This window comes from Camarhynchus parvulus, chromosome 20, assembly GCF_901933205.1.
Source record: "Camarhynchus parvulus chromosome 20, STF_HiC, whole genome shotgun sequence".
NCBI lineage: Eukaryota > Metazoa > Chordata > Aves > Passeriformes > Thraupidae > Camarhynchus > Camarhynchus parvulus.
Window position 1 is genome coordinate 11,074,761 of NC_044590.1, and position 17,372 is coordinate 11,092,132.

At 43.1% G+C, this 17,372-nt stretch overlaps 1 protein-coding gene across 5 annotated transcripts in view; it reads right to left on the reverse strand.

The window, feature by feature from the left end:
* Positions 1-17,372, reverse strand: part of PTPRT (protein tyrosine phosphatase receptor type T) — a 483,857-nt gene that overhangs the window by 50,974 nt on the left and 415,511 nt on the right. For 2 of the 5 annotated variants that reach the window (XM_030963014.1, XM_030963019.1), the window contains 4 exons: positions 17,237-17,284; positions 14,869-15,017; positions 8,977-9,054; positions 8,737-8,772 (listed from right to left, as the gene is read on the reverse strand). In XM_030963014.1, coding sequence (XP_030818874.1) covers positions 8,737-8,772; positions 8,977-9,054; positions 14,869-15,017; positions 17,237-17,284 — 311 coding nt within the window. The remainder of the gene's footprint in view (positions 1-8,736; positions 8,773-8,976; positions 9,055-14,868; positions 15,018-17,236; positions 17,285-17,372) is intronic. The other 3 variants (XM_030963015.1, XM_030963016.1, XM_030963017.1) reach the window with 3 other exon arrangements.

The window sequence follows — 17,372 nt, forward strand, 5'->3', positions numbered from 1 at the left end:
CCTTCAGATTGTTCACAAAAGCCCCTTGAGCTTCCACACACAGGGTTTGTTTCTTACAGCAAGTTCACTGACAAAGTGCTGAAGCACCACCCCTTGAGAGCAACACTGCGGCCATGTATTTAAAGGGATAAAGAATAAATAAATCAAATTGCAATTTCAGGGTGATTTCTGTGAGGCAGAAATAATCTTGGAATGCTCTTGTAAACATTGCTCTGCTTGAGAAACCACTGTGGTGTTTGGGCAGGGGCTGCCCATGTCCCTCCTGCAAAGGTGGGCAGGAGCAGAGAGCTGAGGGCATCCCACTGTGTCCTCAGCACAGACATGACAAATAGCAATTCAGCTGGTCTATTATTAGATTAGGGCAAGATGTGAAAGCAGGGATATGCTCTGTAGGTACATAGGTAGCTGCAGGACTGTGAGGAGATAGGAATGGCAGCAGTGGACGCTGCTGCAGGGCAAGCTCATCAGCAGTGGGACATGAACACGGCTGGGGGGTGAATTATCAGAGATGCTGAACACAGCCTGCTCCTCTGAAATAAATTAGCACAGTGATCATCTGCTTTGAAGATTAAATTCCTGAATTTCAGGATTTCTGAGTCCCAGGTTCTCATAAACACAGTCACATTCCCAGGACACAGATTTACAGAACTATGGCTCAAGCGAAGCAACCCTCAAACACAAAATGTGAATAAATTTGGGATTTAAGGAAGAGTAACATCCAAAGCATTTGTATAATCATCCCTAATGCTCTGACTAATGACAGTGTAAGAACTCTGAACAGAGGGAATTTCAAGGCTTATTAATTCCCCTAGTTGGATTCGCTTTCCCAGTGCATCTTTGCTCCCCTATTCCCTATTAACCTCCTGTAATGAAAAGGAGAAGATTTTTATCGCGGACCATTTCCGACAGACATACTATGCTTAATTTTCCATCATTAGGTTTAATACAAACCCAATTTCACAATTGGCTTCTCCGAGGAACCTGCAAGTAATGCCACATTTTTATCAGCCCCAATTAAAAAACATTATGAGATCCCAATTCAAGAGGGAGCCTTAAAACTAATGTGTGGTTCTGGTGCTAATTCGGGCAGGGCACACACAGAGCACAGGCGACTTGTAAAATGGAGCTCAGATCAGCCAGCTGCTTTGCAGGCAATTACTAATTTCTCTCTTCATCAGTTCCTTTAATTCTGGTGTACTTGGCTCTCTTCTCAGAGTAATGTGTCACAGGGAGAGGTGAGAGCCAGCAAAGTGGTGGCTCGTTCTTTCCAGATAACTTCCCTTAAGGTAGGCACTCATGATATGGAGGTGGGACTAGAAGAAGGTGCTCAGCAGCAAAGAGGGGTCTGTCTCTGGCCTTTGAGTCCAGAGTGACAGCTGGTCTCTTTGGTCAATGAGACAAAAATTGGTGCAAATCCCTCTGAGTGTAGGAACAGCTCTTGTGGCACAGAAGCTCAGAACAGTTTGGGCTTGGAAGGCACCATCTCATTTCAATATCCCAGGTTGCTCCAAGCCCCGTCCAGCCTGGCCTTGGGCACTTCCAGGGATCCAGGGGCAGCCACAGCTTCTTTGGGCACCCTGTGCTAGGGCCTCAGCACCCTCAGAGGGAGGAATGCAAAGTGTGGTCTGTGGCAGCACCAGCACTGTTTGCATGCCTCACACAGTCAGGTGATTCTGCTTGAAGAAAAGCATCACACAATGTGGGTCACCCCCCTCTCCCCACTGGGACACACAGCTGAGGCTGTTGAGGCCATCACCTCCTCCAGTCCTCTGTGACAAACACATCATGCATGGCACCTGAGCTACCTGCAAAAAAATCCCAACCCCAACAACAGCAGCAGCAGCAGCTCTGGACTCTCAGTTACTCCCACCAGCATTTTATCTAGGCCAAGCAAAATGTAGAGGGGCTTTTCTGGGCACAAATTGCTGTGTGTGAGCTGAGCTTAACACTTCCATGTTCTGCTAATAAAGGCTGACGCGGGTTACACGTTGTTCCCTCTCCATCTAATCACCCCAGAGTGTGGAGCTAAGCGCGGTAATGAGGCACTCGGTGAGGCCGGCACCTCTCAGGATGTGTTTGCAGCAATTCTGTGAACAATTCAAAATGCAGGTGGGAGGGGAGGTGGCAGCAGACTAATCTCTCACTAGGACAGTCAACCAAAAGAGTCTTTGGAGGGCTGGCAAGCAGGCTTTGCTTTTCCTTCTGGGTGCAGCTATAAAGCACATCTCATTCCTTTTGGCACCATTATTACTGGGAAAGACAACAAAGATTCCAGCAAAGTCAGGCTGCTGCTTTAATTGTTGCACTAAAGGCAAATTAAAGAAGTTAAAGTAATTTTCCACAGTCCCTTTCTCTGTTTGCTTCTCACAAACATTTCCCCAGTCCCCTGCAAATGAGAATGACTTTGCAGGACAAATTGGCCAAGACTTTGCACTAAATTTTTGGCAGTGCCTATAAAGCACGTGTGCCTTTGGTGAGTTTTCAGTGAGAAAAGCAAAACATAAAAATAGGTTTGTTTTGTTTTTTGGTTTTTTTTTTAATGGGAAAGTTGCAGGAAATAATTCACTCTAATACTCAGAAACTACTAAATATGGAGGATCATGCACCAGGTGTTTTTTAAAATTATATTTCATATGCACATTTATCCTAGTCATATGTCCTTGTGCATTTGATAGGAACACACCCCACCACATTTCACTGCATTCCAAAGATGGAATACCATTCCAAGAAATAATTCAAATTAAAATATTTCAGGAGGTGATGATTCCATTCTGACCCCCAAAATTGTGGCAATGGTTAATTACCCTTGCTGACTAAACATTTCTTAATTGCAATTTGATTTTGCTTAGCTTCGATTGCAGGCACTGAATCTTATTATACCTTCTGTTAGATTAAAGAGTCCTCTGAGCATTTGTAATCCTGACCCATGCAGGCACTGATCAAATCACTTCTTCAGCCTCTCTTTGATAAAGTAAATCAATTGAGAGCTTCTGAAGTCTCATTAGGGCAGGCTGCTCAGGGCTCCGGTTCCTTCCTAGAACAATCTCCAATTTTCCACAGTTCTATTTGTGCAGCTGTAAATAAGGCAGGTATTTTGCATGTGGCTGGGAACATGCTGTTGATGACAGGATAATAATATCAGCAGTTTGTGACAGCAAAGGGCGTTGCCAGCTTGTTTGTTAACCCTTTTCAGTGCCACTCTTACTCCACATATAACGTGTCCTTTGCCAACTCAAATGTTTTGATTCTGGAAGCTGGCATTTTCATAATCCCCCATCTCTGGCAGTGTCCAAGGCCAGGTTGGATGGGCCTTGGAGCAGCCTGGTCTAGTGGTAAATGTCCCTGCCCATGGCAGAGGGTGGAAGGAAATGAGCTTTAAAGTTCCTTCCAACCCAAACCATTCTGTGATCAGCTTGAGAGTTCAATTAACACCTTGGAGACAGTAAATTAGTGATTCCCTGTCTCTTACAGCTTGGCTGATTGGGAAGCTCTTCAGGTATCTCAGCTCATGTGTTTAGTGTGAAACTGCAAATGCAAGCAAATGTAACAATGCTGACCTCACATATTCTCAAATTCTCCCTGCCTATGAAATGGTGTTTTTTGTGAATGTCTTTGCTGGGCAAATAATCATGAACTTGCTGAAATCAACCCTGAGGTCTTATTGTGCCAAGAAGTAACAGAGTCCAGCACACAGAGAGGAGCTGGAGCAGAGGTCACTTCAGTGAAATCTTCCCCCATCTGATGAGCAGCCCTGACAGTGAGTTATTATTGCTTGCCTGCTGCTGCACCACCTTGTGTTCTGTACTTTTGTGCTTCTCAGACAAGTAAAATAAATATGTTTGCCTCCAGAGAAAAACTGATGAACTTCTCCATAAATGTCACAGATAAGAAGAAGAGCAGCTGAGAAATTAGATTGCCAGTCTGGAAGTGGCTCTGTATGATCAGAGCCCTGTGCAACATCCCAGTAAGGCTGCTGGGAGGGGTCCTGCTCACCCAGAGCACCTTTAGGGATTAAAGCTTTAGATGATTTTATAGAGATCATTTGTTTTGTAAACATAGTTAGACTGAGAAATGGATATCTGGGCACAGAGTATGATGTTGTCTCCTGACCAGAAAACTCAGCCATGCCTCTCACAACTAAAAGCAAAGCTGCACTCTTGTGTCGTCTTCTACACTGCAGAAGCTTCTCTCAAAACTTTTGCTTGAAGGTCCACAAATTCTTCCTGTGACTAAAATGACAGGGCTATCATATCTGCTTATATTTTTTATTCTCTCAGCCTTGGCAAGTGATAAGATGCGATACGACACCCTTTGCACAAAATAAATTATGCTTTGAGTGGTGTTTGTGATGGATTTAATTACACACAGAGCCAGTCTCTCCACACTAGAGCAAAGGCTGTCAATTCTTTGACATCTTCCGAGGGTGACTAGAGCATGGCTAATACCTCTTCCCTCTACACCAGGGATATGGTGCAAGATGAAAAATAATTTGCTTTTTTGTGTGTGTCAAGGCTTTATTATATGATAAATACCCAGCTCTAATATTCTATCTACAATACCAACAGTGGTATGGCAAACTGAAGGCAAAACACCATTTATCTAATGATATCAACTGAGCTCTGAAAAGGCACATTCCTTAACAAAGCCTTCTGACAGCAGGCTTGACAGAGCACAGAGGGTGCACTTTTCATTTCAAAGACATGAAGAAGCCACACATCCATAATTTTTTTTTAAAGTAAGTATTTTTTATCTAGATTTTAGAACTTTGTAAGAATTGCTTGGTTAACACCAAGCATAAGAGTATTCTAGTCTTATAAGAGCATTCTAATAAGAATATTAAAGTATTCAAATATTATAAGTGTATTCTAGCATAAGAGTATTGTGATCTTATAAAAACTACTACACACATTTTCTTCATCAGGTAGCATAGAAGAAAATCCTGTTAAAGGTGCAAAGACGATGTTTTGGTGAGGTGGGCAATGATTTGGGATTATTTGGTAGAAATGTAACTGTGAAGCTCTTTGGATGTGTGGACTTCACCAAGCCAAATCTCTCTTTGCCTCCTTGGTGAAAAGAGGCTGCCAGACCAACCCACTTTCCACAGACATTCAGTTACATCTGGAAAGCATCTGCAAACTTCAAAACAGCACATGAAACTACAAGCCACTAAAGACTGGAAGAGAGGGGTTTCCAGTTCTGCAGGCAGGAAGAAATGTAAGAGAAATTCAGCTCAAGGCCCAGCCTGCAAAGGTCTGAACCTTTGGTGCTCACTCTGCTCCTGACAAACCCCAGCACAGAGAAATGCTGGGAAAACCTCTCCCACAGCTCCTTATTAGAGGCTGACTTGGCCTGGAAGGCTTCTGATGCAACTGAGCAGGTCAAGCCATTGAATTTTTGTGCACCCATTGCATAAAAATCACTCATCCCACAGTAAAAATTCAGTGACAGAGGCACCTGCTAAAGCAGCAATACTGGCTTCTTAACATCTTTGAGTTATTCAAGCTAGGCTGGGGGTGTACACACAGCAGACTGATTGGGGTGGGCAAAAAAAGCTACAGAAGTCTAAAATCCATGGAAAATTTCTATGTCTTTCTAAGCACAGCCAGTTTTTTGTCTGTGACTTTGTGTCAGAGAGCTCTCTCTGCTTGTTCTGCCCATCTGCAGGCACTAAAATCCCTGTCCTGTCTGGAGGGTGGTGACTCTTGTGAGGATCCTCATGAGCAGCTGGAATGAGAACAAGGCTCAGCGTCCTTTCCTGCTGCCAGGAGATGCCAAAGGAAGGACATGCTGGTTCCCCTGCAGAGATCCCCCGATGAGATCTCCTGAACATCTTCAAGAGCTACTGGACATGAATCTTTTCCCCAGAAATAATCCCTAAAGTTGTGCTACCTCATCTTCAAGTGAAAATCTACCTCATGTATTTTTTAGTGTTAGATGTTCCCTTCTCTAGTGAAGATGTTTGAGCAAAACATTTAAAATCCAGAGTTGTCCACAAGTGGAAGAGAAAATGACTTCACTAAAAACATGCATTAATAAAAAAGTATTAACCAGGAATTGGGATAGAGGCAAATCCCACATCTCCTGTATCTTACATGTCACAGCCAAGCCTAGGGAGCCATGCAATACTGCAAATATAGAACATTTATTAGCAGAAAGCATAATAGATGGGAACAAACAGTACTGAATTGCAGCTACAGATATTGGTAGTGGTATGACTAATCCCTTTTCAAGATATGTTTTTCTTCCCTGGGAATTAATATTAATAAACATCAAAAATTAAACTTCTTTTGCTCGTACAGCAACATCTAACATCTGATGGATTTGTCTGAGAAACCAGAATGCCAAGGTTATAATTTGTCTGCAAGTCACAAGATAGAAATTTCTCCAATGTAAGGGGCTGTTTCACAGGCTGTTAAATTCAGGTGGAACTGGGACAGTGACCAGTCTGTGTAATTCATGTCTTTAAAGTGCTCTGTACTTAACTTCCCATGTGTAAAACAGGGATATCAACCCTTACACAGATATAGTGCTTAGTAGAAATTTGAAATATTTTTGAATATATAAGCACAAGGCTGGTTAGATTCCTATTTCCTCTTTTTCATCTATAAAATTTGCAGTTTTAAAAGTTTTAGGGGCTTTTGCTGTGGCAGAAGAAGCACAGAAGGAACCTGTTCATTGCTCCTTGAGCTTCAGAGCACCAAAAGTGCAGTTCACACCTTAATTCCATCAGGGCAGAGGGGGGAAAACAGCTCCCCCAAAGAATGGCCAGGCTTTCCCAGATGCCAGACTGAGAGAGTTTGATATCTTCCATCAAACTGCAGGTCAGAACCTTATTTCTAAAGTGCAGCCAAAAGAGAAACCTGCCCTTATGCTTTTCTGTTGATAACATTGAGCCTCTGGGAAATGAGAGGAAACCTTCTGGGAAATGGACACCTTTCCTTCCCCACCCCAGTGAGAGCACTTTGGCAGGCAGCAGGATGGATGTGTGTCTTGTGGCAGCCCCTCCAAGCCTCTGTGCCAAGGAACAGCCACTGGTTGTCATTTCTTCCTGCTCTAACTGTGGCCCTTCCCCACGTTCTGAGTGATGTTTGAAGCAGTCATGGTAGATTACTGTGTCTGGAAGGAACATTTATTGTGGATAATCCAAAAGGATAAATCCCACTGGCTAGATTCTGATCAGCCACACATCATCTTTCTGCTCCATAGAGAAAGAATTCATAAATCAGAGAATCAGAGAGGTTTGGGTGAGAAGAGAACTCAAAGACCATCCAGTACCACCCCTTACCAGGGGCAGGGACACCTTCCACTGTCCCAGGCTGCTCTCAGCCCTGTCCAGCCTGGCCTTGGACACTTCCAGGGATCCAGGGGCAGCCACAGCTGTTCTGGGCACCCTGTGCCAGAGCCTCAGCACCCTCACAGGACAGAATTCCTTTCTGATATCTTATAGAGCCACAGAACTGCCTCTGCCTCTCAGGACCTTTGTTATCCTCTCAAATCCATACCTGACTGCCTGAAAGATTTAGCATTTAACTCTCAGCATACACAGAATCAGGTGGAGCCACTTCCCAAAACCCAGCCAGGAATTTTTCTAAATAGCCTTTATCCATGCAACTTCACCAAAAACTGCAGGCTCCCACCTGCTGCACACGTGCAAATCCTCACTTCAATGTGCAACCCTTGAGGCAGGTCCAGCTGAGCCTCACACACAGCGCAGGAAGGTGGTTTTAAAAGGAAACAGGATAATTCAGAGTAGATACAAAGAAGAAAATTTCTATTAAAAGGGTGGTGAGGCACCAGCACAGGTTGCCCAGAGGGTGGAAGATGCCTCATGCCTGGAAAACTTCCAGGTCAGATTGCATGGGGCTCTGAGCAATCTGGTCTGTAGGAAAGTGCTCCTGCCCATGGCCTAGAGAGCTTTTAAAGATCCATTCCAACCCAAACCATTCTGTGGTTCTGTGTCAGCTGCACAGGCACAAGCAGCTGCAGGAGTCAGAACTAAGCCTAAGGCAAGGCAGCGAGTGGGAAAGGGGCCCAGAACCCCAAATCTCATGGACATAGAGGAACAACGTATGTCACCGTGGTATTTACTGAAAAATCCCTTCACCAGGATTTCTCTTCCTGGGAAGATGAGAAGCCTCAGCTTCTCCATGTTCTGCTGCTCTGCTGTGTGGTCTGAAGATTGTTTATCCAAACATGTGAATTGTTTTTAATTAATGACCAATCAAGGTCCGGCTGTGTTGGACTCTCTGAGTCAGTCACGAGCTTTTATTATTCATTCTTGTTAAGCCTTCTGATGTCTCCTTTCTCTTTCTTTAGTATAGTTTTAGTATAGCATAATATAATGTAATGTAATGTAATGTAATGTAATGTAATGTAATGTAATATAATATAATATAATATAATATAATATAATATAATATAATATAATATATAATAATCAGCCTCCTGAGAACATGGAGTCAAATTCTCATCTCTCACCTCGTCCTGGGGATCTCACAAACACCACAAACGTATACTTGAAAAAATGACTAAACCTTAATTTTTGAATTTTTCTTTCCTTTGAAAGCAATTAACAGCAATAACAAAACATGAATGAAACCAAAGTTATCTGATGAAAGCACGAGCACAGGATTAATTCTGATTTTGGAAGCCAAACACTCCAGAGTGTTATTTTCATGCCACAGAGAGTGCGTTTGCTCTCCAGCTCAGCCCAGCCCACCATACCTGTCCTCTTACCTAACAGCGTGGTCGATGGGACGGTGTCTGATGAAACTTTGAGATGGAATTCCGTTCACCCACACGACAGGGATTCAATGGAAATCAACAGAGGATCAACAGGAAAAGAAAAGTTACAGAAAATGAAAACAAGGTTAGCTGTGTCTCACACTCAGAAGCCTCGGTCTGTTACAGGTTATATTGGGTAACGTACAAAAGCAAAGAAAATTTAGGAATGAAAGAAAAGTCTGGCACTAGTACCTGAGTAGTAGGAATTCAACATAGATTTGCTCTGAAGGGTTTTGCTTTGGACAGAAAATGAACAAGGAGAGGGTGATGCTAGGTAGGAAAGACATAAGGAAAAGACTTTAGACATATATTAAGAGAGAGAAAGAGAACAGGGAGAATGTTCCTCAAAGAACACAGTAATATGGGATATATAAGGCTTATCAAAATGAATTATATTTTTCATTTCAACATGCATATTACATTTATTACATTGTCATCATGATGGATTTTCTTTAATATAAGCACTCCAGACCCCAAATATAGGATTATAGTTACTGTAAATCAATGTGTTCCTAAATAGGATACACACAGGGCTACATTCATAGGTCTATATTCTAAATGGTCTTTTTTTTTTTTTTTTCTAACCAAAGGAGCAAACTTAGGATTTTGTCTCTAAGAGGAAATTCCTCAAAAATTACCCCTAAAATACAAACTACAGAGAATCAGTATTGACAGTAAAATAAACCTACTCAAACACAATGTACCACAAAAAATACACAGGCGGGGTAGCAATTTTTTGGTTAAAACATTACAACATTACAAAGGACTTGTTCTTCACCCCAGGACTGTTCATAGCAAATCCTATAATCCCTTCCCCTGTGAGCTGAGTTCTGTCAGCAGGACAAGCATCCTTGTCTTCTCCCATTACATCATTAACTTTCTCTGGACAAGAATCCACAAATTTCCATATTAATCAAATATTTTTTGAAAGGAGGAAGGGCTCAACATCTTCGTGGTAGATTCTTGTCTTGATAGTAAATTTATGAGGCTGGTTTACACCTACAGCAGCAAACATGCACATTCTTATGGTAATCCATCACTTTTGAAGGCATGTTCTTTTGTTATCACTCTGCATTCACTCTCAGAGTTACAGGCATTTATATATCTCCTCCTCAGAATGTTGGGAAACAAGCTAATACAAATCTCAGTACATCAGAGAGATGACAACAGATAGCAAAGGAAAAACTATTCCATAGCCCAACAGAAGTAGATAAAACTCAGTGTACATCAAAGTAATTTCAGAACCAATTTTTTTGTAGCTATGGAGCAAACATTGCTTTAAAATTTCAAGTTATTCTGTGGGGACACCCAAAGAAGTCACTGGTCTAGGGAGGTCCATAAAGTTAGAATTACCTCCTGAGCAGTTTATAATCATCCAGCTCATGAACTCACTCTCATTCTGCATTCTCACACCTTATTTTCAGACCTACATGACTTGGAAATACATTGAAACAATCCAATTCCTCACACTTCGGTCTGCTGGAGCTCTGCCCCAGCTGCCTCAACTCACAAAGTTCCTCTGCTCTGGGGCCTCTTGCACTTTGCCAGCCTAAATCAGACCCTTCTCTCACCACACTTAGGACATGGCTGTGGTTCAGATAACATCAAATAAGATCAGCTGGTTTGCCCAATGTCACAGGGCAAGGCCACACTCAGGGCTTGGGGCAGGGCTCAAGTGTTTCTGGAATTTGGGAGTATGAAAGAACTCATAGGACCATGCTGCCTTTCCAGAGCTGCTGAGGATGAATTTCCAGATAAACACCTCATGTCAGTGAATTTGATTAAAGATGTTACCAACTGAGGTTTATGACATGAATTGTGTTTGTGACATGGGGCTGTGACTTTTAAATTCAGATTAAAAAACAGGGGAAAAAAACTAAACAAACCCAAAGAAAACCAAGAAAAAACCCAAGCTAAAATTAAAACAAATGAAAAACCAAACCAAAAAACCAAGCCAAAACAAATATCGCCCAAAACCCACCAACACAAAAGAGAAGTTTCTTAAAACTTTGGAGAACTTGTTTCTGAAATGAGTCAAGTTGTATAATGAGATATATACACAGGGCTGCTTTCTAACTAGCATTTCTCACAGGCACTTGGGTCTGTAATCAAAGGAAACACGTCCAGAGAGGATTTCACATCAGGGTAGAGATTAAGACTTCATTAAAAATTCTCTTTGTGCTCCCTGGAGTGGCACGTGAAGCCACACAGATCCCTCCAGTCAAGCAGAGTGGTGAAGGCTCCTTCCTATTCTGAAAATTATTCTTTAATTTTTATAATATTTCCTAAACTAGCAAACCCCACAAGAATCCCATGGAAGCCAGTAAAAGGGCTTCTTTTATGCCTTTGATAAAATGCGGGTTTGTCTTTTATTTTTAAATTACTTTAAGAATCTTTTTACTAAAGGAAGCAATCTCATGTCCACGACCCTACAAATCCTTAGACAGCATTTAGCAGGTCACCTAATTAATTATGAATGAAAGTTATGCATGGGGCAGGACTAAGAACTTCATCTTGCTGTGCTTGTCATTTGTGAATACCTTTACATCTCACTGATCATAAAATCATGGAGGATTGTGGAAAGGTGTGAATTTTGATGTTTCTTGGTACAAATGGATCCCTTAAACCCTAAGTGCCACTTGCCTACACCTCCCTCTCTTGTTCTTGTTCTTGTAAGTGAAATCACACGAGCTTGGTAACTTATGGTAGTGGTTCCTCCTGCAGAACTCAGTTCCAGAATGCTCTGCCGGAAGCATTAAAGCCCCTCCTTCATTTGTGTCCTTCCTGCAGGGTGTCTGCAGAGCTGTCTCCCCCCAAAATGGGATGTCACACGGGTAAAGCACACCTTATTAATCAGTCCCCAGCAAAACTGGCTGCATTTTAATGGGTTAAATCCTCAGAATCCAACAGCTCCTGCCAGAATCCCTGCAAGGATGTCAGGATGGCTCTGCTGGGACAGGGAATTCTCCTGGACAAGGCTTGGTCCATGGCAGTTCCTTTGTGCAGAGCACATCAGTGCATCCCTGCTGAGCTGATCCACTGCTGTCTCTCCCATCTCTGCCACACTGCCCATGATTTCTGCGTGGTCACAAACCCCTGCACACCTTTCTGGTCAGTGCAGACACTGGGGGGCAAATTTAGGTCCACTTTGTTTCCCATTTCCCATCTTGTTCCACAATAACCCTGCCCTGAGCCAGTGTCTACAGGTGACTGTGCTGCTTCCCAACATTCCTGCACTCCAGGGAGCTGCTCAGCCACTGCCAGGGCCATCACCTGCCTTTCACAGAGCTGGGATATATTGATGTCTTAAAAAAACCACAAGATATTTGAGAAAATGACCAACTGTGATTGTTCATAATCCCCAGGTAAAAGCAGACAAGCTGGAACAGCCACAAACCAATCTATGTTTCACCAAACACCTCCTCTGGTTCTGTGGAGTGTCAGAGGCTGAGTCCAAAACATCTCTTTTTATTCCAACACCTGTATGTATCAGTGAGAATCCTGCCAGGATAACAACTAACACTGCAGAATGGAAAGAGGGATGAGGGGCTTTGCTTCAGGCCAGGGAAGATAAATGCTCAATTCTCTTCCTCTTTTCGCCAAGACCTGAGGTCTTGATGCCTCAACAGAAAACAAGGGGCTGATAAGAAGGAGGGCAGCTGTTCATTTTTTATCTCCCTCATGGTGCAGAGCATCAGGCAGCACCCTTGAAAAGTGGGATTTTTAAATCTAACTGATTTAGAAAATAGTCCTGTATGGTGGCAGGGCAGGGAAACAGGGTAAGCAACAGCAGGAGGATGGACAGGACTCACCCAGGAGCAGAGCAGGGGCCAACTGGAGAGAGCATGGGAAAAGAAAAGCTTCTGTAGGCACTCACTGAGTTTGTTCTGTCTGAAAAGTTATCAGAATTACTGTGACAGAAAGTAAAAGCTGGAGGCAAGGACACAAGCCCTGCAAGGACATTGTATTCTGCAGGTAAAGTCGCCTGCAAGTCATTCAATAACTGAGGGATCCTACTTAGCAAATTGTCTTGTTCTGTTTGATTGCTTTTGTGAGCTGGCAAGGTGATCCTGGCATTGAAAACACTTTGCTTCTCTTGGTGGGCTCTTCCTCCAAAAAGAGAAGGGCATTTCCTCACCCCTGCTGCAGCCAGCTCAGGGCAGGACAGAGAGGGTGACTGCCCATCATGGGGTGCTGTAAATGCTATTTACTGTTGGCAGGCAAAAAAACAATTTAAGAATGAATCTGACTGCTGCTTAAGACTGTTGATTTCAACAGCTCTGGTGGATAAACCCTGTAAAACTCTATTAGTTAGCAGGAAGGTTAAGAAATAATCCTATTATGTTATTCCAAAGTAGGCCTGTATAGAGCCCACAAGTATTAAACTCCATTAAGGCAATTTATTTTATTTTTCTTTTCAAGGAATTCTTTTACTAATAAAATTCCTGTATCAGCATGTGCACACTACTGCACAGAACTTACCTCCAACACCTCAGCATCCTGGACTTGGCAGTAAAAAATTTGGAGAAATCATGAAGGTTTATTGATAATTCTTTCTCATAGATATAAAGAGGAAAAAAAATAAAAAGAATCCACCCATGACTGACTCGGGTTATAGGGGAGGGCAGTGATAAAATCTGCAGAGATGTCAGACAAGTAAAGATCTAAGTGATTAAAAAAATTGAAAACTTGGAGTGCTGTTTCTTTACAAAATTTGATACATCATATTATCTACAGTTGCCATTTCAAGCAAATGACTCAGCTGTTTTAATTAGTCTGTGAAAATAATAAGGGGGGGGGGGAAGATGAGGTCACATTTCAAGCTTGTCTCTTTTCTAATTTTCTGGTTGGAAAAAGAATCCCCAAACTTTCAGAAGCCCAGGTCCTGAGGGAAGTGTTGAACACTTGATTTTCCCCACACACTCCAGCCAAGCTGCCTCTGCTGTTTGGGGGATGGCTGATACAACACTGCCTGCTGCTCTCCTGGCCTTCAGAGATATGAACCCCACAGAACTCTTGCTGCCTCCTTAGGATAGAGCTACTCAGCATCTGAGAAAATTAGATCTTGACTGAAGTCAATTTAATATCAGAGAAAAGTGTTCCCTGCCAGCCTTGGCGGTCCCAGGCACCTATTTATCCATCTCACAGGTGTGCTACACAAAGTGGCAGTAGCAGCACATGCAGATGGAATTTGACATGACCTGCAGAGAGGGAAAGGAAGAATTCACTCAACCTGTCCCACTCAGGTTCAGATTACAAGGGGAGGTTTCAATGATAAACCACATTTTCTAGCATGAGCACTTCCATTTTAGTAATTCGGGAAAAAAACCCTTCACTAAAGATGCTTAATAAAGACAAGAGTTTTAGCACACACTTGAGTTTCAGAGCTGTCCCTTGTCCAAACTAACAGGCTGAGTGTCAAAAGAAGGAGTGACATGCCCATAGTGTCTAAGTTTAAATTTATTTAATATGAAAAAAGTTTACAAATCCACCATGCAATCCACCATGCACTCAACCTGGAGCTAGTAAGGCTAAAGTAGGACTTGGTGCTGCTTTACTCACAAAACTGTTTTAGCTACAGAAGTCTGAGTGGTTTACAAATGTTAACTAAGATCAGTTTTACTGAACCCATGTGAAGAATAAACCAAGGACACAGACAAAGGAAAAATGCTGTCTTTCCATTCCAGTTCTCTAGCCAGGAGACCAGGCCTTCTTTCATAACAATTTCATACAGAAAATGTTATTCCATCCCACAAATCAACTAAGGGATTTGACTCTTCTACTCACAAAGGAAAAGTATTTCTAAACAACAAATAAACATGTGCCTCTTATTCTGATGCAGTTATTAGAACAAGCTTTATAAATTATTCTCAGTAGATTTGGACCCAGAGGAATGTTCTCCACCTGTCTGACAATGAAACCAGAGGCAGTATCAGAGACATTCCAGATTTCTATGGAGCTTTTGCAAAGATCTCTATCACTGCCATTCCTAACTCCTCCACATTGTGCCCAAAGGAATAGGTCCTTTTAAGAACCCAGAGCTCTCCAAGGGGGTCATATCCATTGCAAGCAAGTTAAACTTACTGAATCCATTAACATCTTGGCAGCTGGAAGAAAAAGCTTCTTCATTGTGAACAGCACTGAGTTTGGTGGAGGTCTTGTCAGAAGTAGCCACAGGACCCATCTCCCTCTGCGTGCTGGTCTGAGTCTCCTTCTGCTTCTTGGCTAGCTTCCTTTGGGTGGTTTGGAGAGGGGAGAAAGCAAGGTCAGTTTGCCCTCGTTACAAGCAAAGCAATGGCAAAATATTTTGACAAAATTACCCCACTTGGTCAGACATGCAAGGCATGTGACAAACCGCACGCCAGGAGACCCCGCGGGTTTTTAACGCAACTTCTGGGGCACGAGGAATATCGTGATACCAGCCTGGAGCTCTCCCTCCCCGTCACTCATCTGGCACAAACCTGCATCACCCCAGCAGTGGGAGTGCTACCTCAGCCTTGGAGAGGGTGCAATAGGTCCAAACCCTGGAGCAGGTGCCTTGGAGAGGGTGGAACAGGCCAGCCCACAGAGCGGGTGCTGCGCGCTCCAGGAGGAGGAGCACAGGGCTCGGGATGGGAGCACTGCTCGCTCCAGGGGACCAGGACATCTGCATCCATGCCATGGGATGCTCCTTGAGGGAGTGTGAGACCTGGCTCTGTGCCACCTGAGAGCTGGAGCAGAGTTCTGTCCTGTCCCCAAGCACAGCAGTGAGGGCAGCAGCCTCCTGACACAGCCTGGAACTGCTCAGGGATCCCCAGCCAGGGAAGGGTGGGGCACGCTAAAGGTTGAATTTGTTTTAGCAATGTCCAAATATGGCCCTGTCCCTGGAAAATGGGGCTTTGCTTGTTTTGAGCAGACAGCAAAAACTTTGTCAAAAGCAGTATGCCTGCTCTGAAAACACTAACAAAGCCGGGAACATAAGAGGCTCCTCTTTTGCAAACACAGAGCATAATAAAATGGAGAGAAGCAGGAAAAGTGAGCTGCTAAGCTTCCACTGACATTTGACTGCCCTGTGCTTCATTCGTATCAGACAGCAAAACCCTTTAAAAATGAATGTGTGACATTCTACAATCCACACCTTGAAAAAATATCACACAAATCCCTAGCACCAGCAAAGAACTTTGCTTACACCACTTCCCTAGATAAGAAAATAAAATAAAAGGGAGAAAAACAGATTACTGTAAGAAGGAGCTTTAGTTTTCTTTCTCTTCTCCAAGTCAAAGAAGAACAAAAAAATCCTAACAACTAAATCATTTTGCAAAGAGGTTTTTCTTCTCTAAAACAACATGCTTATGGTAAGTGCTACCCATCTTTCAAACTTAATTAGATTCCAAGAAAAAAAAAGGTACTCCTTCCAACATAGTCTAACACGCTCTATTTATGCCCAGAACATGTCACAGTGGCATTTACAGGCAAGTTCAAGCACACAGCTGAGCCCCAGCCTTCAGGAGATGGGCAGCTTGGCCACTTATACTTGTTTGGAAAGAAGGGTCAAAGAGAGCTAAATCCTTTGCCTATGTCTGTGGGAAAAGCCTGTTTTAAAGAAAGATAATCCAGATCAGGAGAGCACAGATTTATGGGAAAAAACTTGGATGTTTGCTGCAAACTTTTGAACAAACACATGTATCTCATCTGCTCAGCCAGCTGGGGTTCAGCCATTTACAACTGGTGGTTCCAGTCCAAGCCCAGAGCTGTTCAAATTGGGTCCATCATCCCAGGGGGCTCACTCAGATCCCCCCAAAACCCCGTGGTGTATCCACTTGTGCAGATGAAGATGCAAAGAGGGGAGCAGTCCTTGAGTGATGAAGCAAAAAGCTGGTGTTTAATGATGTTAAAAGCTTTGCTTCCAGTGTTCAGCAGCGTTGACACAGCCAGATTTAGGAGCTGTGAGCTGCAGACATAGGAGGCCCTGCTTTTTTCTGCTGTGGTACCTGGGGTAACTAAAATAGCCTTGAAGTGTTTTAACCCTGCCGTGTGGATCGTTTAATCCTGATGGTTTGCTAATCGTGCATGCCTGTGTGAATTCCTTGGCAACGAGAATTAAAATCACTCAGTGGGAAACACTAATCCAAAATGCAGAAGTCCTTAATAACAAGCACTCTGGACTGCTGGGGTGAGCCACTACAGACCATGACTCCAATGGTTGAAAATGGTGGGTCAAAAGGGGCGACTTCCTCATTAAGTTAAAATTAAATTATTTGTGGCAATAATTATCTGTAAGTCCCCATTGCCTGGTATCTTTTCAGAAATGCCAACAGGCTACAAAGAGCAGGAATTGGCAAACTTGTTTTGTCTTTGAGTGAATGAGCAACAACATTTCTGCATGTCCTAGGCAGGAAAAAAATAACCCCAAACCCAAACCCCTTAGTCCCCAAAGGCCTGCTTACAAAAGCCCTATGCAAAGGAGTTCTACCTGGTCCTGTAGAAGACAGAGAGGCCCCTAAAACATTGGCTTGAATGCCTAAAAAGAAAAGGTGACATGAGTTTAAAATTCTCAATCTACCTCGCACACACAACCCAGGTCTGCATCTGAAAATGCCACAATTTTC